Source organism: Lygodium microphyllum, chromosome 18, assembly GCF_053477565.2.
Source record: "Lygodium microphyllum isolate KBCC chromosome 18, Lygodium_microphyllum_v1.1.10, whole genome shotgun sequence".
Lineage (NCBI taxonomy): Eukaryota > Viridiplantae > Streptophyta > Polypodiopsida > Schizaeales > Lygodiaceae > Lygodium > Lygodium microphyllum.
Genome location: NC_141152.1, coordinates 44,044,218 through 44,066,361, shown reverse-complemented (window position 1 = coordinate 44,066,361; position 22,144 = coordinate 44,044,218). Strand labels below are relative to the sequence as shown.

General features: G+C 39.0%; 1 protein-coding gene across 3 annotated transcripts in view; it reads right to left on the bottom strand.

Annotated features, from left to right (window-relative positions):
- The window catches only part of LOC148020815 (uncharacterized), a 96,033-nt gene that overhangs the window by 61,514 nt on the left and 12,375 nt on the right, over window positions 1–22,144 (bottom strand). For 2 of the 3 annotated variants that reach the window (XM_087699460.1, XM_087699459.1), the window contains exon 4: window positions 11,315–11,444. The exons of the other annotated variant lie outside the window; for it this stretch is intronic. In XM_087699460.1, the coding sequence (XP_087555586.1) occupies window positions 11,315–11,444 (130 nt within the window). The remainder of the gene's footprint in view (window positions 1–11,314; window positions 11,445–22,144) is intronic. 3 annotated transcript variants of the gene reach the window in all.

Genomic DNA, 22,144 nt, shown 5'->3' with positions numbered 1-22,144 from the left:
CACACACAAGTAATGATAGTCAAGCGCAGGGAGAAGAGTTGGGTTTGACAGGCTAAGCTCCTTAGGTCCTCCTCTCACCACACATTTAGAAGTCATGTGACCATTCCCGTCTCCAGATGGAGGGCATGCAATCGTCATTATCGCCATAGGAAGCCCTGACCAACATCTCTGATGGTGTAGACAAAGCACCGTCCCTTTCTATACACCTTTCCCCTTTTCGGTCTATCCTTCCAGGGATGAGCCCTACTCCACTCCATGATAACCAGTCCACGCAACTTAGCATAAGCCAAGATTTGCTAATGGCTCGAGGCAAAACGAACATCATCACGGGGGTCGTCCCTCTACAACAAACATTGCATGCCTCACCTTACCCCTCCTCGTCATATGCGCTTGATAACCCACTGTGTAATCCCTTCCATGTGAGTAGTTTTATCTTGCCTCACGACCTAACCCTTGGTTCGCATTTTGCAGGTTCCCCTATGGTAGCAGTCATGGACCACTAGACGCTCATGCACCAAGTGCTCGAAAGAGAAGAGGGCAGCTCGAGATAAGGGGAAATTTGATGAATTTTTTAAAAGCATTCTTGAAACAGATGTTGCCCAGGGACTACACTATTCGGGTCCCGGTCGATATCTTCCCCGCGCAGCCTCATAGGAGCCCCTCACCGGCACAGCCCCAGTCGCACGACCACCCAAACTCACCCCGCCTTGTATAAATAGAGTAGCCCCTATGTCGTATAAGCTGCTTAACAAAGGCCATCCTGCCATAACTTTTTGTATTTAAATGGTTAAAGGGGCAGGCTCCCCACCTATATAAACTTCCCTTACCTACTACTAATATATGCCACATATTTAACAAGCACTAGAATATACATCATAGCCAACACCATAGGATTTTGATAAAGTAATATCTTGTTGTGTTGCATCTGTTTGTTATACTTGATGCATGCAACTTGCATATACTCTCATGAAGTGTCAAATGGATGTAGGATGACACAGGACTTTGTACCAAAGTGTTCAACGCCCAAGTCACCGCAAGACCACCAACCTCACAAGAGCCATGACGGAAGCCTCACCGCCTCCGGAATCAAAAATTGCCCTTGCGATCATCCACATCACGTGGCACACAGTGTGATCAGTGTGGCAACTCTCTCCTTCTGGGTCAAACTCTACACCTGGCACTCACGGTAGTTGTCACCTCAATTGTACCAACATCGCACGTTCCGAAGAGGGTTGCAAAATCTCAAGTGTATCTCCCCATCTCAACAACTATTTCTCTAACAACGAGGCTAGGGCACAATCATTGCTGTAATATCCATTTCTTGAGCATTCAAATCTCAACATTTCCCAACCCATTGAAAGGCTGATAGCCTCAACATATTGCAATGGTTGTACTCAAGCAAGTCCCAAAAAAAAATGAGAAAAAGAAAAAGAAAAAGAAAAGAAAAAAAGGAAAGAAAAGACAAGAAACAAAAAGCTAAGAAACACCCACCATCACAACACAGCACCTAGGGATTCTCAAATTAGGTACGTCCAGTGACCTTGGTCGGCTGGCTCCGTCCCTAGTCCCCTAGCCCTCTAGCATCACCCACAAATGTTTAGGGCACATCAAGGGTAGGACATACCTAGGGAGCTTGTCTCGCCTATGGTTAGACCTATCACCTTAACCCATTTGCATGATTCCTTTTGTGCACTTTGCCTTAATACCATTGCAATCAATTGTGGTAAGTAACACACGAACAGCCATGGAAAGTACACCCTGCTCGTCAAGCAATACAAGTAGCTAGCAGCCATGGAAAGTACACCGCTCTACCTTAATACCATTGCAATCAATTGTGGTAAGGAATGCACGAACAGCCATGGAAAGTACACCGTACTCGTCAAGCAATACAAGTAGCTATCAGCTACTACCGAAATTTTGGTGTCAATGTGTTTAATTATGCTATATCGTGTTGTCACAACGCAAAGGATGTCTCATACACCTTCATGTAAACTTATCCTCAACATGGACAACTTTGCTTCATCACATTGTTATGAGGAATTAGACTTGCGATCTTCTAACTACGTAATATCTAAGTATGCACAAGCACTCACATAATATCTGCACCAAAATATATCCACAGTTTGGGTCCTCAAGTGCAAGACATTACTCTTAGCTTGCTTGGAGTTTGACATGTCTCCCAAACTAATTGAACTACGTCTTGTGTACGATAAAGAAGACTAGCACTACCCCGAGGGAGAGACCACATATGAGAGGTTTTCAATTGTAGGTATTGAAGACTCCAACAAAAGTGTCATTCTCTCTTCATTGGCACTCAAATCTGAAGTCTTATCCTTTATCATCTTGCAAGTCTGCCAAAAATCATCATGTGCAGAATCTCCAAAAACCAATACACATGCTAGCCCAGTGCAATTCCCAACAACGAAAGTCCTACCCCCAACTCCAACCACCCTACCACCAGCCACCCACACTAACAATGTGGCCCCAAAAACCTTCATCTGCCCACAATTAGAAATCCTCCAAGGCAACCACGCACGTCCTTGCCACCCATGTCTTTGGTGCACGCTAAAGCATGCTACCTACTACTGTGAGTGCCATGGGACTAGCACTCGTCTAGGAGGGGGTAATGTTAACCCTCAAATGAACAAGGTAGAAAAGCTAGAAAATCTAAAGCAGAGGATAAGGCCAAGGTAAAAGTGAAACAGAAGACGAAGGCGCACCAAGAATAATCTGGAAACACAAGAAGTGCAAAAAAGTCCTAAATCAAGGAAAAAGGCGAATGACAAAAAGTGCGAGTCTATATCTTGTTGTAAAAAAGCGCAAGGCGCACCATGATTTATTTTAAGAGTGCCGGGCTCTCACCCGTGCAATTTGTAAATGTAGATGAATGGTGGAAAGGAAGCTAGGAAGATAGGAGGACAATGGGAAAAAGCACCTAGGCCACAGCCGTCCATGTAAAAAAGGGGATAAGGGGATGACCACCCAAAAGGGATTTAGGGTTTTGTATATAAAGTTGAAAAGTGAATGAGAAGCTCATTCTTGTGTGTGGCCAAAAGTGGCTCTCCTCTTCTTCTTCTTCTTCTTCTTCTTCTTCTTCTTCTTCTTCTTCTTACTAGCTTGAGCTTGTGCTTGAGAGAGTGTGTGTGAGTGTGAGGGAGTGAGTGTGTGAGGGTGAGGGACTGGGAAGGAGAAGCTCTCCATCTTCTCCTCTCTTCTTCTCTTCTCTTCTCTTGCTCGCGGCAATGGAGCTTGGAGCATGGAGCTTGAGGATGGAGCTTGCTTGAAGCTTGCACTTGGATCGTGGAGCTACCGGAGTGTGCGAGAGAGGAGGTAACTCGATCGGCATGGAGGTAAGATCACTACACCTGTAGATATGGATGGCGCATCGACTATGTGAGAGGTGGCCCTTAGTGCTCGGCTTGGAACACTTGACGCAATAAGTGGTCCATGGGTCTTCGCAGTTGAGGAAAAGCTCCCACAAGTGGGAATCTTGAGGGGATGTAGTCCAAAGGTGATGACGTGTTTAGGCTTTATCATATCTAGTTTTTATATGTGACAACTAATTAACTTTTTCTATGTACAGTACAAAATATACAGTGTGGCATGGTCACACAGACGGCATTTCCACGTGGAGCTTATCAACAAAATGCGCTTCACAATAGATTGTTGTATCATGGCAAAGTTTGAGCAAGAGAGCCGACGATGAGCAATGGATCCAAATACCATTATAGATGAGATTGAGTATTTTGGGAACTTGCAAAGTATTATCAAAGTGGATTACCGTAGCTTTTCCATGATCCTATTAGATGTGCAGTGGTTCAAAGTGGTACTTGAAGGAGCTGGGGCAATAGTTTGACGAGGTCCATCTCGATTTCTTGAAATAGATTCTAAAAAAAGATAGATGGATTTGTGCGACACGTTTGTATTGTCGGCCCATTGTAAACAAGTGTATGAACTCATATTTTTCCTAATTTTATTACAACATGTTACATGTCACAAAAGTTAAATCTCTCTTTTACATGATTTTGAACATGTAATTTTCTATCCAAACCCCTGACAACCTCGATGGTGGTATGTTGTACATTCAACTCCCCGAAGTGTGAGAGTATATGATGAAAGCAATGTTCCCATCATAGATGAGGACAGTATGCAAATAGAGGGATCGATATTGCAAGGGGTAGAGGCCGCCGAAAGCTTGGAGCATATAGAGGAGCCAGAATCGAGTAACAATTATGGAAATATATGAGTCCAAGAATTCTCTGAGAACAAGGTGAACTCATCCTTTTGTGGTGACTTATCTATCGACCTTCTAGTGTATGCAAAGTTGTGTCAGGAGATTAACATGGGACTATAGGGTACTTCATCCTTGGAGCATACACCTACTTAATTCATTGATGAATCGCTTATAAGGATACATAAGATATATGTTTTAAGTAAGATCATTTTTTTAAGATTTATATTATCGTACTTTGCTTGATTTATATTGATTATTCTAACATCAATTTTTGTCTGTACAGGTAACCTTTGTGGATATTTGGATCTGCACGATGAGTTGAGGGATGAGTAACGAGGAGCTATAAGAGATCTTCACATGTATGTCTCCAGATCAGATGGTTGGATTCAAAGATATGGCAGACCAAGAGCTATCTTGGACACCATAAGGCCATTCTATTAGATCTACTTCAATGTGCTCTGATACTTCGATTTCCAGTAGACAAGGTTGACGCTGGCTGGACGGAGGGAGTAGTTCTGGGGGATGCTGCAGAGACGTGGATGTAGTGAGCCCACAGTCGACTCGGGATACAAGTACTACTTCTCGCTCTCATGCAGGTTCGAGAGAGCGTGGCTCAAGTGGTTGTTATGGAGGTACCGATGCAGTGTCTCTGTCTTGTCGTTCTGCTGGAGTTGCATCACCTATGGGATTTGTCACACCTGTGGGGACGTCTACTCTAGTCACTCCAACTTTTGCTCAGTCGTCCGCAAGTGGCACCTCTATGGGTGCTACTTCGAGAGATACTACCCCCGTAGGTATACCAAATGTACAGGGGTCTCTTGGATATGCCTAGGAGAGTGGTTGCAGGTGGGAGAGGACACATCTTAGGCATAGCCTAGAGGGGTATGGATACCTTGTAGATAATAGGACAGGAGCTGTCATCATGAATGATGAGGGGAGGAGGGTGATGGCTCGTATGAGAGAGTTGTGCTAACAATTTTTTCGGCACAACATCTTGGATCACTGGAAGAACATACCAGAGGGGACCAAGGACTACATAGTAGCATCCTTGCATGAGGAATTTCTGGTACCCGCCGTAGCATATAGGTTTTCCACTGGCTGGATGATGGAGTGCAAGCATGTGTATATGTCACACAGACAATCGGACGCATGCAAGGCACTTAAGAGTGGGGCCTCAAAGCCCAAGTGGCTATGCGTAGATGACTAGTGCCAACTCAGGGAGGAGGCTACAGATTCTCCAAGACGTTGGAGACAGCAGCACGAAGGCAGCGAGGGCACGAATGGAGGCAAGAGTGGTCTATCATCTTGGAAGTGGTGGCCACAAGACTTATCTAGAGGACTTTGTAAGTTTCTCTTTTGTTATGCTTGCTTATTTTTTTGCAATATCCCTTGTAGTGACAATCATGTTTCTAACACTTGTATTTTGTTTTCTTTGAAGCACTCCATTACAAACTACGATCCCACCGGCCTGGAGACTCGATATACAGAGAGAGATGGTCTCACTGCATTAATCAACCGATTGTATGGACTTGGCGGCCCAATAAGTCACTCATCTTTCTTGTCCATAGTTACTAATTTTAATTAAATGCATTATTGTATGGTGGATTGATGTGTAGTTGTTTCTTTTTTGCAAAGTCATTTGATGCTCCTTTATGATGGGATGAGCTTTTGGATGGCGAGGGTCTATAGGTCGGCCTAGGATCCGTGGAGCACACATCCTCTTATTTTTTGGTCATGTGATTTATGTAAGCATTTTCTATGCGCTATGTTGTTATCATCATTTATATCTTGCCATGATTCTACTATCGCTTTCGTTACGCGATCTTGTATTTATTTTACATATCAATCTTATGGATTCAAGTACACTTTGCCTTCATTTTGACGAGCATTGTACACTTTACTGTAACTCTTTTGTATGGCCTACCAGCAAAAAAAAAAATTCCCTGTAATCGTCGCTATTAGAGTCACAAATTTACTACACGTGTCGCTATAGACATAGCTATCAGTGTCATAAATGCGATGCAAATAGCGACGCCTATAGCAATGATTATAGCGACGATTCTATGGCATTGCTAATACCGACATTTTTTACAATGACAAGGGACAAATTTTTTGATGAACATTTTCGTCGCTTTGAATGTCGGTATGAGGCATGTATCTTATAGCGTCTACCTAATTAACTTATAATACTACAACTACTAATATTACTAATAAGTCTAACTAATACTACTAATAAGTCCTAACCAATTAATTACTACTAATAAGTCTAACTAACATAAGTTTAACCACTAAAATAAAAAGGATAGAAACGATATCTTTTGCTAGGTAACATTACTAATTAACACAATATTAGTGAGTTGGGGAATCTCCCAATTCCCATTTTTTGAATACTAAAAAGGTGGCACCCGGATAATATGCCCTTAAGTTTCTCAAAACCATATGATGTGGCCTATCATTGAAAAGCGCTTGAAAAATAGAATCTATTGAGCTATAGAGTGCTCAATTTGGAGTTATAGTGTTCAAGTTATAACAAATCCAAAGATTTGACCATGTGTCCCAAACTTATGGAAATTTCCCATATTCCCCAATATGGTGTTAATTACTATCTTTATTAGTTTACCTAACCTAATATTTATTAATTAATAACTAAGTAATGTTACTAATTTCTATGTTTATTAATTGACATGAATTGACGTAATGTTAAATAATTAGTATGCTTATTACATTGATGTTGGTACATTTATTACATTGAGGTGATCAATTTGTTGAATATTGATGAGACACTATGAAATGACAAGACAAGAAACGACGACATCAACGTAATGTACATCGACAAGACATGTTCACTAGCATGGATGGAGAGTTGATGTGTGATGGATAGTAGCACATGGATCAAAGTGCCATAGAGCGAGCAAAAGTACACGGAACAACAACTTGTGAGATCCTAAAGGATATTATGTAAGCAAGAAAGAAGCTTCTCAATAAACGAAGGAGCAATACATATTTGACAAGTCATGAAGAAGGCAGCCATTTGTGTCTAGAACACGGAAAGAAGCAGGATGGCCAAAGAACGAGCTAGAGGACACCGTCAGACATTGGCCCTTGTCATAGGGGACGAGTAGTATTGAGGTTGTGGACTAATAGCCCACAAAAGAACAAAAGAACAGTAAACGAAGTGAAAGCAAAATTGAAAAATGAGAATGAAAAAGTGTGAAGTTAAAGCAAAAATGAAAAATGAGAATGAAAAAGTAGGTTGAAGGAAAAAATGAGAAAAAACGAGAATGAAAAAGTGCTCCTTATTTGCTCTCCTTGCTCAAGAGTCAAGAGAGTTTTGGTAGCATCCCCTTTAATGTCTTTAGCCACTCTAAGATAGTTTTGAAGCTTATTTGCTAGTCTCCTCTAACTTCTATAATGCATAACCTTCAAGCTCCTCAGTGCTCCTACACTCAAGGTCCTAAATTTGAAATTGACTATCATCATATTTGGTCTGAGCATTGGAGGTCTTCATGGCGCTATCACTCTACTGAGCAGTTCATCACGTCCTTGAAGCCATGCCTTTTTCTCTATTAGATCCCCACTAACACCACTTGACTTTAAATTGTGATTCCCATTACTATGACCCATTGGTCCTGAATGTGTTGTGATTACTTTCCTTGATCTACTAAGCTTGGTCCATACCACCTTCGATCACTTTAGATGCTTGGTTCACTCCTGCATCTTTGATTTTCCATGCAATCTACAATGCCACATCTCCTATTGTAGAAACACGTTCCTTGTAAAGCTAATATTTGCCACTCACAAGACTTATCTTCCCCAAGTAGCTTGAGACGAAAGAAGGTTGTGCAGCCTCCTGATAGAACATGTTAAGCTATAAGCTACACTCTTTGATGTAGTCAATTGGCTAGACTACTTGTACATCTATGTGAGAGTGCCTAAGCTCATAGTACTAATGGTGTATGTGCTGCCTAATGGAGATGCCACGATGGAGAGAAGGCCTTCGATTCAATTGCATCTTATGCAAGGAAGAGCGGAGGCAAGGTGGCCATGGTGAGACACACTGTTAGGGAATACTCTATAGCCATGGTAAGACACTGACCATTAGGAAATACTTGACGTTGATCCTCAAGTGGGAGAAGGACCTACTTTGCTCCAACAACCTTGGCCTAGTACTTTTAGCACGTGCACCATGCTCTTCTCCTCTCTCACCTTTCCTTGAGGCTCCATGTCTAGGATTTCTAATAGAAAACTTGAAGTTAGTTATCATCCTCATCAAATGGCTTTTTGGCATCGAGCACATGTCTAGGATTTCCTTGAGGCTCCATGTCTAGGATTTCTAATGGAAAACTTGAAGTTAGTTATCATCCTCATCACCATCAAATCAAATGGCTTTTTGGCATCGAGCACAGGTGTCTCCTTGCACTGAGAAGAGGCCAGAGTTCTAAGAAGAGGCCAGAGTTCTATGATCATCCTGCTAGCGTCTTGTCAATGTGGTGGCCGAACCAATGGCTTCAACGGCATCATCATCAAAAGGATTGCTATAGGCATGAGGCGCACTCTTGACAGGGCTGCTTCGAGCATTGTGGTCAGAATCAAAGGGTTTGGTTAAGGCTCGCAGAAGAGCACCTGCTAGGCATGGTAGCCGAAGACAAGTAAAGGCAAAAGATTTACCGATTGAATATGGTTGTGTCTTAGGATCGACATGGGAGGGAGAATGAGGATAGAGAGTCACATGCAAAGACGGGTAGTTTGTGGCTGCGGCCTTGCTTTTTTCTTTTCTTTTGGTTCATTCCATTTTAGGTTTTTTCTCAATTTTAAAAAACCAAGCAAAAAAGCCAAGACAAAAATAAAAGAAAAATGGCTTATACTTGAATGTGTAAAAACCCCTCTCAACTTGTTACTTAGCCTACTCTCTTGAGCTCAACTTCTCTCTACTCAACCTAGCCTATGCTTATTTGGAGTCTATCTATACACCTCAACGACTAGATACACTTCAAGGGGACCCAAGTCTAATGAAGAACGAATGAAGATGAGGAACATATCAACAACACTAGAGCTAGATATGAGAGGTAGCATATGTGAATAATATCTTCATCATGCCAACTCAAGTCCAAGTTGCTTCCTTCATATTTTGAACTCGATATTTCGAAGTAATCTTGATGAAATAACAAAAGAAAAATTGGATGAGTAAAGTTAATAATCTAGATAGGAACTACTAGGGCATTTCAAGTTCCTTGTCAGTACTTGAGATTTCAAGTAGATTGATGAGAAATGCATGCGCTTAAGAGGAAATTTTAATAAAAATACCACTCCTGTGATGGCACATAATTTGTGAATTACAATTTCCAAATTATTGGATGTTTAAACTTGTGGCAACAAAATGATCAATTTGTCAAATATCATAATTAACTTCCATTTCAAAAGGAAATATTTAGGGAATTAATGATAATTAGAAACCCCAGTTGGGAAACCATACACAAGTGTATCTAACGGTATTGCTTGTTGCATTAAAAGGAATCTTTTCATTATTTATGGATGCTGAGAATTAGTTTATCCAAAACAAGTTCTATGATTCGATGTGTATACTAGACCTCCCCCAAGGTTAGATTCACTAGCTCTTTACACCAAGGGAACTAGATTACTGCTTCCGATTGCAAGGACTAGCACTAGATATAAGAGATCTCTCCATAAGGACTTGTTGTATGTTAGGAGGCATCAAGGAGCCAGAGGGACTCTCGTTATAATTCATCGGGTGTGCTAGGACTAGCTTGCTCCCTCCAAGCTCAAGTGGATCTCTTGAAAGGCCCCAATGCTAATTTAGCATGGGCTTGGTGGGTTTGTTTTGGCCTTTGGATAGAGTCCAGATATGGACTTGAGTAATTATTATAATTAAAATAAAGTTAATTAAAGTTAAATAAATATTTTATTTTTCAAAATGATTACTTTTCTTAATATTCATGTCTTAATTACATAGGAATATTATTTAATAGATTAATTAACAAAGCTGTTTTTCTAGATTTCAAACTAAATCATGCTAGAATAATTAGAAAATTAATAATACTCCTAGAGGGAAACAAGTGATCAGATCCCTAGCAAATCTTTCCTATGGCAGGGTGGTCTTGGTTAGCCAAAAGGCTTCCACAAAAACTCAAACATTACTAGTGTGTTGTCCTAGATCCCAAGTATCATTTTAAGGGGCTAGAGTCAAGATTATATCTTATAGATAAAAGGATCAATGCATATCACTCCCTCTCATTTCTCATTCTCTTTTAATCAAGTGAGGCTGCAGTGGTTCACTTTAGTTTGAGGGATGATAGCAATGCAATCACCTCAAACATTGACGCTATAAATACTGATAAGAGACTATAATGTTAAATTAGGCTGCATTTTAAGTCAATCCTTGTGGGGTTAAGGCAAAGCTTTCTTTACAAGGTAGACTCAAGTAGTTCAAGGTCACAAATGTTTAGCAAACATCTTGGGTAAGTTACTCGTGAATATATGTGTGCATCACGTGGGTTCAAAATAAGGTATTTTTAAAATACAATTTTCATACATTTTTTACATATAGAAAGGTGTAATATAAAGGGGTTATTTACATATTGAATAGAAAAGGGTTGTGTTTTATTCATTAAAAAATCACAAATAAGGATATTTGTAAATATGCCTTGAACGCACGTGATGTAGAGGATATACATATAGTAACTTCCCCGAGGCAAACATCCAAATGGTAGCTACCTTGATTAGTTCTTGATGGACTACTCAAAGTACGTGCCATCGAGATTCATTAAATAGGCATATTATAGTACTATTTATAAAATAATGTCTTGTATCACATTTCATTAGCATTGATATGGTTAGTGATAATCTAAATAAAGAGCTAATCTTATGAAAATTAAGAGGTTACGATTATTTTTCTTAGATATGGTTTAAGAAGTATTTGAGTAAACTAAAATTAGTTTCACATGTGATCAATATAGTTTTCAAATTCATGGATAATTGAAGCTAGGAAAATAAACATTCTCTCTAGTCAACATAACTTTCTTTATCTAGTGAGACTAAATAAGAAAATATAAATTCTCTTACCTGCAAAAATTGTGCGAATCCATTGGTGCAAATTCTCTTTTTCTTGGTTTGGTGGACTGGTTCCTTGTATGATTTTCTTATAAGCTTCATAATAAATTGGACCTTTTGACATCATGTATGGAAGTCCTACCTACATATAACACATCAATATAATTTGAATATTTATTTCAAGATGTTAAGCATGTTGTTCGCTCATTCATTTTTTCCATATCTTGATAGACCATTTTTCCCAGGAGACTTATAACTCGTCAAGCCAAGCTATAAAGGCTTGTTTTATTGAAATTTAAAAATTTATGAAACTTGGAGGCCTTTTGTAAACTAAATTTTCATTTTACCTATTTTCTAACTTCATCAAGAAATACAATTTTCCAAGACAAAATGTTTTTTAAATCACTTATTAGGACATCTCCAATGACATGTTATATTATAGATTTTTTTTAATATGCTTCTAAAAAACTCAAACTGGTTCGCTTATAAAAGTTTAGAAAATGAAAAGAAAAATGATGCCAAATTGTGAAAATTTGTCTTTATACTTCCAATCATGCCTATATAAGTTCATATTTTCCACACATTTTGATTTTTATATTTTGGACATTTGATAAAAGGAAGATAATGAAACTTCAGTTTTGTCTCCTTATCATGGATACCTAGGGTTCAATCAATCTAATCAAATGCAATCTAATAATCTCGTTTCAAACCAATCTCGAAACATCATTTCAAGGTATGCTGATAATTCTTCAACAGATTCACCAAGTTGAAGGGTAGGTTGAAAAAAGCTTGGTTCTTGTTGAGAAGATTCCCCTTTCATGACAGACACCAAGGAATGATAGTAGATTTGCTATAACTCTTTGAAAATACTATCTGGATCATCAGAATCATTAAGATTAGGGAGCTCATAAGACTCAGATGTACCTTATGTGCAAAGTTGTTTGCCTTTGTCATTGGTATTTAGTGCTTCAAAAGACACATGATGCATATTAAGTGAACCAGGAGAAGGAGAGGAGAAATAGGAACTCCAGCATTTCTGTAGCCTACTAGTAGAGAAAGTATTTCAATCTGTCACATTAAAAGAAGGAGAGACAGAAAGAAGAGAAGACGAAGATGGTGTAGTAGATGAAGAAGCAAACCCTGAAGAGGTGGGAACCTGAGATTTCACTAGTTGTTGATAGAGAATAAGCACATTGTCACATACTATTAAAAGATTATCCATCATCTCAATGAGATCTGTCAAAGCCAAGTGTGTCCAAATTTGATGCTTGTAATTATGAAGTCCAAGAAGCAGAATCTTGGGGCCGCAGATATGGAGCAACCTTATACTTGTTGTTTTCATATTCAAATTCTTGAATAACATTGACAATAGAAGAGGAAGAAGCTTGCTCAATCAATTTCTTACAGTGTTGATAGATGACATGTATCAGAGTGGAGTGGTCACAACATTGAGTATAAAATTTCAAAACATTAGCTCATTGTGACGAAGATATTTTGAGTTGTGGTTGTGCTGGAACAAAGACCTTCAGATATACTTTCTCTTCTTTCTGGAACTATCCTTTGGAGTAGATGCAGTGTTTTTCCTTTGATATTCTGAACCTTAATTACTATGAGAGGTAATAATTCTTCTTTCTTAAGAGAAGAGATATCAAGTTGCCACACATGGGGTAAGTCTATTTCAGACCAATTCACACAGTTTGGTAAAAACCTCTATGTGCTTTTACTAGACTTCATAATGATAGTCTGACCTCTATACCATGTGATATTGGATTGCAAGGTGGGTTGAGGAAGCTTTCATTTGAAGACCCATAATACGGATATGTAACATAAGTAATTCTACAAGATAAGGATCATCCATGGCAATTACATAATTTGGTCTAAGCTCAAAAAAGATAGGTTTGTTGGACAATGGAGAGACAATAGCACTGACAATCATGTCCATTAATTCAACATGCCTAGTATCTACTATAGCAGCCATGCAGGATACATTAAGACCTCTTCTAAAGAGTGGAATTATACCAATTGCTATGTAGCCTAAATGAAGATAAGGATAGTCTTTCTTTGTTTGATGTTTTTGGATTTTTGGAAGAATTAAAGAAAGAAGATTAATATGTTGATCTTCAGCCAAAGTGTCTCCTACAATCAAAATGCCTTGACCTTCTATGTATACGGTGGATGCTTTAAATTTAAACAATTGGTTTTCACCATAGATGTGAGCTACACCTATGTCAGGAAGAATCTATTTGGAACTTGGATGTGCCTCATCGACAATAATCATTGAGTTGCCCAAAGACTTGTAGTATTTTGATAAAGTCTTGAAAGCAGAGCTGAAAACATTAGCATCGATCTTGGAGGAAGTCATGAAGGATTTATGGGATGATGAGGATAAACGCTCAAATGGCATACAACAATGGCAACATAGCCTGAAAGCCTCGAACGAGTAGAACCTCACACTGTCACTAACAACCTTACTTCACTCAGACTGAAATGTTTAAACTACTCTGATACCAAACACAAAGTGCGGCTGCGGAAACGGGCACAAATAGCACAAGACACAGAAATACTCAGAGATCCTGATCAAGTGCGAGCAATAAAACCATATATTAGCAAACTTGCTTGAAACAAAGCTTGATACAAGGCTATTGAGAGAGTATAGATGTCTTGAGATGTGCTGGATAAGTGTTCTCAATTGAGATACAAGGGGAGTTTATATAGGCTTGTAGATAGTGGAAATAATCATTGCTCTTGAGTGGAGTGTTAGTGTTGCGTATCTTTTAGTGCATGCCATCTGGCGCATGTGGGAAAAGTAGTTTGTGCACATGGAATATTGGTACAAAAAGTATTCAAGGTGGTTGGCATGACAAAAGATGTGCTACAGTGCTTTGTACACTAGGAATATATCGAAAAGTAATGTCAAGAGCATCAAAAATAAGGGACCATCAAAGAAGTCTTTTATTGCTAATTTCATTTGGATTCTTTTTTGTTAGGTATCTTGCCACATGTTGCAAATCTGTCCGAAAGGTAAAAGGGACAAACTCCACAAAGATGTGAAAAGCTTTAATAGCTTTAATCATGGCCAAGATCTCCTGTGTATGACGAGTAATTTTGTTGTGTGTGATTGAAAATACCCGAGGCATAGTAGCAAATATGCAATGCGAGTGGTGAGATAGAATTGTCTTCCATCATCCGAAATTTGAAGCATCCATATAAAGGATAAGAGGAATACCAATAGGTAGTTGAAGGGGTGGAAGATGGAGATAAGATTCTTGATATTTTGGACAGCTAGGGTGTGTATAGGTTTCCATTGGAACTGTCCTTTTCTAAGCAAGGGATACAAATCTTTGGAGTAGACCACCAAATTAGGGGTTGCAGAGTTTAGTCAATTAAGGCACCCAAGAAGCCGTTGTAACTGCTCATTAGGAATTTCAAGGACTTTTGTAAAGACATATTCTTGTAACTTGATAGTCCCATACTGAATTTCTAAACCTAAAATTTCCAGAGAATAAGTAAACATAATAGATTTTTTTGGTGAGAGCACCATTCTTCCATCTTCAACAACCTTAGGAAATTGATAAAGATCCTCAATATGGGCTTTAATGGTTTCTGAAAAAACCACAATGTCATCTATGTAGACCAAACAAAAAGCGAACTTGGAGAAGATTGAATCTGCCCACGCTTGGAAATAAGTTGGAGTTGTCTTGATTCTAAATGGCAAGACAGTCCATTGGTAGTGGCCTTGAGAGTCACAAAACACAGTTTTGTATCTATCTTCTTTTTTTAGAGGCAATTGCCAAAATCCTGATTTAAGATCAAATTTACTAAAAGTATTAGCTTTATCAATTTTTTAATCAGGATGTCTTTCAATGGAATGGGGTGACCATGACCAATTAAATAAGCATTCAAAGGCTTATAATTGATCACCATTCTTCTCAATCAAGCCTTTATCTAATAGAGTCTGAATTTCCTATTTGCGGAGGATTAAGACTTCTCCTTTCATACCAAAATGACCAGCTTTAGTTGGCATGGCATTAGGTTTGAGAGGTAGTAAAATGGCAAAAGGAACTCTTTTTTCCTTGTACATCAACGGATCTTCATGCATGAATGTCTTTAGATGATTTATGACTTTTAGAATCTCTTCAGCATATTTTTGGTTCTCATTTTGGATCCATTGTTCTTTGGAGGCTCTCTTTTGTGTAGAAGGAAGTTCAACAATATAATATATACTACGACCAATTTTTGGGAGGAGAGGAATGTCTGCCTTTTTCCCCAAATGAAATGTTCTAACCAAAAAGTATATGATACTAGATGTTGGAGAATATCTGTACCAATCAGCAAGGCATAGCACATGTGCTTCATCAGTTGAATTTCTATATGCACTTTGATTAGACCAAGATGAAGATATGCTTGAGTTACATGAATTAGGGTCACCTTTTTATTATTAGACAATTCTACAATAACAAGACTAGTGACTTTTATACAATTAGGAGGGAATAATTCATATGGAGCTATGGTTAGACTTGAACCTGTATCTAATAAGGCATCTACATAGAGGGAAAATTGTGGCATATTTTTTACTTGTATACAGATCATTGGGATATGGTCTCCTATAGTTAAAGCATTAACTGTATGTACCTGTTTGGAGGATGAAAGCCTTATCTAGTGTTAGCAGGGTTTGGCAAACAAATATGTAGCTTGGACTTGTAACTCTGTCAAAACTTCTGTAGTGTGTTGTGCAATGTCTTTCTGTCCTTTGAGCATTCTTTTGAAGACTTTGCAGAGAGAATGCAGTTCTTGGCATTTGCTAAAATGCTTGCAACATTTCCATGCCTTCCTATTGGGTTGAGGAGTGGTATGATGTAAATATTGTAATAATTGAGTTGCAGTTCTTGGCTGATGTAGTTGTTCCAAATTCTGCAATACAAACATATTGGCCTTTAATTTAGTGTCAGAACTCAGAGTACCTGGTTTTGGAAGGTCATATGGATTATTGAAAAACTCTTGGCGAAGCTTTTCTTTGGCTTTTTTATGTGAAGAACCTGCTTTAGTTTCTAAAGTAGCATAACTGTCTTCAGATTCTAAGTGTTTTTGTTTTCATTTATGTCTTCGGGAAGAACCATACCCATGCTGGGAAGGGGAGTTAGTAGAGGTGAGCTGGCAAGAACTGCCATGCTCCTATAGAAACTCAAAAAACTCATGGTACCTACATGATGTCGAGTTTGGTTATGAATGAGCAGCACCCAAGCACTAAAGTAGGTGAAATCATCAATTTGGTTATGAATGAGCAGCACACTTAAGCACTGAAGTAGGTGAAAGCATCAGTCTAGTTATGAACGAGCACCACCCAAGCATTGAAGCAGGTGAAAGCATCAGTCCGGTTACGAATGTGCAACGCCCAAGCATTGAAGCAAGTGAAAGCATTAGACTTGTGCTTGAGAAAGTACACCCACATGTATCGAGAGAAATCATCCACTGTCAAAAAGAAGTAAAGCGCACCATTTAAGGTAGTAATGGGTGTTAGGCCACAAAAATCAATGCAAATCAATCTCAATGGAGCCTTAGCTCTATGAGTCGACTGTTATGGGAATGGGATACAATGCTACTTACCTAGGTGACATGCTTTGCAGACCTCTCTATAGCTTCAAGAGGGGAATGCCATCAACCATCTGGTGACATGATAACTCATAAAGAGAGTCCTATCCAGGATGTCCTAAGCAGTAAGGCCAGAGACACTCAGTGCTCAAAGGCTCCCATACAATGGCTAAAGCCTAGAAGTGATGGAACTATGGTAAAAAAGTGTGTCATGTGACAAAGGCCATTAGGTTGTGCCATGACGCGAGCAACAACTAAACCAATCTTGTCATCAATGACTTAGGCTGCTGCAGATGATGCAAAGAATAGTGATCATCCCAAATTGACAAAGCTGCTAAACAGACAATAAGTTCATCCCAAGCTAGGGGGATATGATAAACGTCATCCCAAACTGACAAAGCTGCTAAACTGACAATAAGTTCACCCCAAGCTGAGGGATATGATAAACGTCATCTAGCGTAGCACGATCTTGACCCTTATCAATGGCAAAGCTGATGCGACCACAAGCATGAATCTTGACCGAGGAGTTGTTTCCTACTTTGACTCTCCCAGGTGCAAGATATCTAGTGAGAAAAATATCATCAATAGGGGTCATGTGATGAGTAGCTCCACTATCCACTATCCAAGTAGAAGCAGAAGTGCTTGTTTGTGACAAGTGGACCTTTGCGATCATCTTCTCAGAAGATAGCTCATAGATATAGACAAGACTGGCATCTGATGCCTCTAGAGAGACAATGTGGGCCTCTGTAGACCAATCAAACAAGCCCTCTAGCATTAAGAACATTGTCAACTATGATGGGTGACTAGTGGCAGCATGAGACTGAGCTTTCCACTACCCCTAAGATTGGTTGCAACCACCTTGCTTCCCTTTTGCTAGGGGTTACCCTATTGGGGTGTTTGGGTCTAAGACTTAGATTTTGGTTGTGTGCCTCTTGCCTTTGATCGACACTCATTGTTAAAATGGCCAGCCTTTTGACAATGTTGACAAGACTTATTCCTCTTAGGTACATTCTGTCACCTTGGTTTAAGATAAGACTGATTGCTCCCTTGGGTCTCACTAGGTGAGGTTTGAATGGAATTTTGAGGTTTCCTACCCTTCCCTTTGGTGCCCCTTCTGAGAAGTGGTAACAACAGCCTCCACTACAGGAGATGCCTCATGAAATTGATCGAATAGCCTAGCATAATGGAAGAGTTGACACTCAAATTCATAGAATGTGGACATACTAGCTTGTGAGACAACTTGTTGCATGACCTACTACACAAGGTTAAAGTATTTCCTTGGCAGCTTGTTTTAGGAGTAGCATGACCTAGTCATCAGGGGACTTAGGAGCCCCCATCATAGAGAACTCAGTAAAGGAGTCATCGATACTCAGACAACTTGACCTTAAGGTCATCCTTATCATTGATGGTGAAAATCTAAAGCTCATGGTTAATATTAATTCAATGGGTCCTATGTCAAGCCACATAGCAGTCAATCAAGTGTGCCCAATGCTCTGACACTAAGTCGAAATGCTAAAGCTGAGAATGAAACTCAGGTAGTAAGCCCAGTAAGCCCTACATCAGCTCAACTATAGCGAAGGTATTACGATCCTTCCATGAGTAGACGACCTTGTATGGAACAAGTGTGGAATCGGGTTGAGATTCCAACCCCTACACAAGATCCCATAGGTTCTAGGAGTCTAAGACATGCCTCATCAAATTAGACCAAGAGGATGGGTTGCTCAGGCCCTACACTAAATGCATCAAATTATTAGCTAACCCCCATGTATAAATAGCAAGGAGTGTCCTACAAGTATGCCATTGAACGATCCAATGTGTCTATGATAGAATAGGAAGATGGTCAATTGCTACATGGCTCATAACCCATACTAACCATTGGCAGCATGGATACCATTCTACACCCTGTGATCCAAATCTCTATGTACGCTACATGCACGAGCATCAGCTTTATCTTGTTTTACATCAATGACTTACTTATCATCACTGACTTAGTTTTTTCTACCATAGTAAAAATTAAGGCCAAGCTTTATGCTACCTTTGCAAGGACTGACCTCATTTTGTCATCTTATTCTTGGAAATGGAGGTAGTTCGTTATGGGGGAAGTATTTTTTCTCATAGCAGAAGTACGCCCTTCAGCTGTTCTACTAGTCAAACAATATTGCATAGATCAGGCACGACCTGTGGCCATGCCTCTTGATCCCATTGTCCCTCTATCAAAGGATACCCTAGGTCGGCCATTTGATGCACACACCTATCGACCTTTTTTAGGGAAGCTTCATTGGTTGATTCATACTAGGCCAAATTATGTCTGTAGTCTTAGTAGGCCACTGGGTAGCCAATGAGTACCCTTTGTCCAATGCCCTAGGCCACTTTTTGGGGTGGAATGCCTCGGGGCAAACAAAACTTTAGGTTGGCCCACTTTCTAGCCCAATTTTGGGGTGGGACGCCTTGGGGCAATCAAAACTTTAGGCTGGCCCACTTTTCTAGCTCAATTTTGGGCTTGAGACATGGTATTGAGCTAAGAAATATCATTAGCCATTGGCCACCTAAACAATCCCAAAACAACTTATTTTTTGTCTATTTTAGGCTTATTTTACTTAAAATCCTAAAATGGGACATAGTTCGAGAGAGTTAAGTGGGGGCTCCCAAAGTTTCTATAAATAGGAAATCTTCCCTCTAATCTTCTCATCTTGTTTTTGCATATTTTAGGCCTTTCAACTTGTTGTCCACACCTCCGACGTGGAGGACATCGCAGTCCAAGTTGGCCATTGATGTTTACAACAATATTTGTCCTCAACTATCACCGCACGCTACAAGCTATCACCAGGCTCTATTGACTGCATTCGATAGTTTTCTCTCTCCTATAGTTGTCGCCCAATCCTAATTGGCTATGTTTTGCTATTTTCTCTCTTCTCAATTTGTGTTTATTTCATATTCTCTCTCCTCTCTATTGTTTGCACATCAGATCTAGCACTTACACTACTATGTTTGCTGGTATTCAACATCTAGAGGTTGCCTTACTGCAATTTGGGATCCATTCAGAGTACGACACACTCTCTAGCTCATTATCCCTACCCTAATCCTCAAGATACATGAGTTTTGCAGTACAATATTCACTCATTGATTAGTATGTTTGCTGCATGAGCATTGTATATTCAGCAATCATTCACTTCAATTATTTTTGTGTTCATTGTCTCTTAGTTACCTTGACCTTAACTATATTCTATATTATTAGTTTGTGCTTTGTCGTATGATTGGTATTGTGTTTTTGTGTTTATAAGAGCATCTCATCACAAGGGTATGCACATACATCATGGAGGTATATGGTAAATAATGGTCATAGATTTCCAAGTTAGATTGCTTTTAAGTCTATTATTTTTTAAGATTTTATTTGTCTAATGGAGAAGGTGAAATTAGAATATAAGTGATTGGCCTACAAAAATGGTGTTGCACCATAAGAGACTACTAGGCGCTTGGTGCCTAGATTCTCTTGGTGTTTCACACCGATATTCTTTTAATGCTTCACATCGAGGTTCAAAATTAGGTTACATGTAGTAAGAGAGTTCATGGGAGGTTGATATAAGGAACATAATTTGAGCTCTGCACCTAGATTCCACCAAATCTTTGTACCAATATTAAGCTAGTTTCCACTAGTGCTTTGTACCGGTGTTAAGCCAGTACTTGGCACTAGTACAGTAATAGTTAAGGCACTTTGTATACTAATGTACACTTCATTTGGTAGGAGGTTCACACAAAGGTATCATATTTTGGTTCTATAGCTCACATATGAAATCATACCATATGTCCTCCTTGCCATTGAAAACTATTCAATATTGCTTAGCAAGAATCTATGACAAAATTGGATAATTGAGGCACAAAGAAACAAATCTTGAGTCCCCAAAGCTTTGCTCCAATCATTATTTATTAAATAACTTCACATCAGTGTTACTAATAGTTGGGATACTTCGCAATGTAAGACAGATATTATGGATTTGAGGTCATACATGGAAGACACCTATTGAGCCCAAGCATAAGTTATTGCTATTACAAAAGCATGTGTATACCTCTACATCTCTTCATGTGTGGCTTGGACAAAGTGTACTCTTGGAGAATCTTGGAAATTATATAGCTCATCATAAGATGACTCGCATAATGTGTGTCAAAAGAGCATATAAGTTATGGCTCATAAAAAGAGCTCGCATAGATTGTCATTATGAAAAAATATGTTGCTTGATCAAATGTTATGATTAAGGAGCTAGCTCTATGATCTCCATAGCTAGTTATTTCTTTTTATGCAACCAACTCCATCCTAAAATTTTTTATCATGGACTCTTTTCTCAACCCTTCTTTATCTAGAACTACACTTATTTAGCATGAAGAAATTTTACATAGAGCCATAGTCTTTCTTTAATGCAAAATACAAAAAGTAGGAGTAATAAAAAAAAACCATTGGGCACTTCAGCCACCATCAAGTACTAACTTAGCATTCATTGGACACTCCAACCATTATAATGCCCTTTTAGGCAATGCTAATGATTTAAGATGTGGAGAAGATTTGAAGCTATATAAAGGGAAATATAGTCCAAAAATTGTGTTTACTTGGTATATTTGCTTACTTATTAGTACTCTCAAATCTCCTAAAGAAACACTCATTGACCAATTATCCAAGCTTGAATCGCTCTAGGTAAATACATTATGGATTTTGCAGCTTTATCACATTTAAGTATGCCACTTATTATTAAGCGAGCACCCTAGCATTATACCTTCAATAGAATGAAAATACAAATAAGAGAAGATTTAGCACCTCAATGTTGGCTCTTCATTACCTGGGATAGTAGCATATCCCAAGGGTTAGGCCCAACCACACACATGCATATACAGAAAATGACTACAAAATAACAAACCTTGAATTACAACCAATATTGATCTATTGGTTTGAATCTCATGACTAGATAGCATAGTTGAAGGATCCCAACATAACAAAGTGTGAAACAACATTGATGTTATTAGAGAAGATTGGTAACTTCCACAACTTTATATATTTGTCTCAACTTGTAAAAATGCAAGCTAAGGCCATGTTTGCTTATCTTGCATGCTAATTTCAACTACGTTGTTATAATAGTTTCAGAGAAGGCAACATCTTGGAAGACGATATAAAATATACTTTGCTAGTTGCTCTTCATCGTCCTTCTTTCATGGAAGACAAGGTTGCATTATAGCATAGAGGCTCAAGCCATGACTCTCATGTTCACA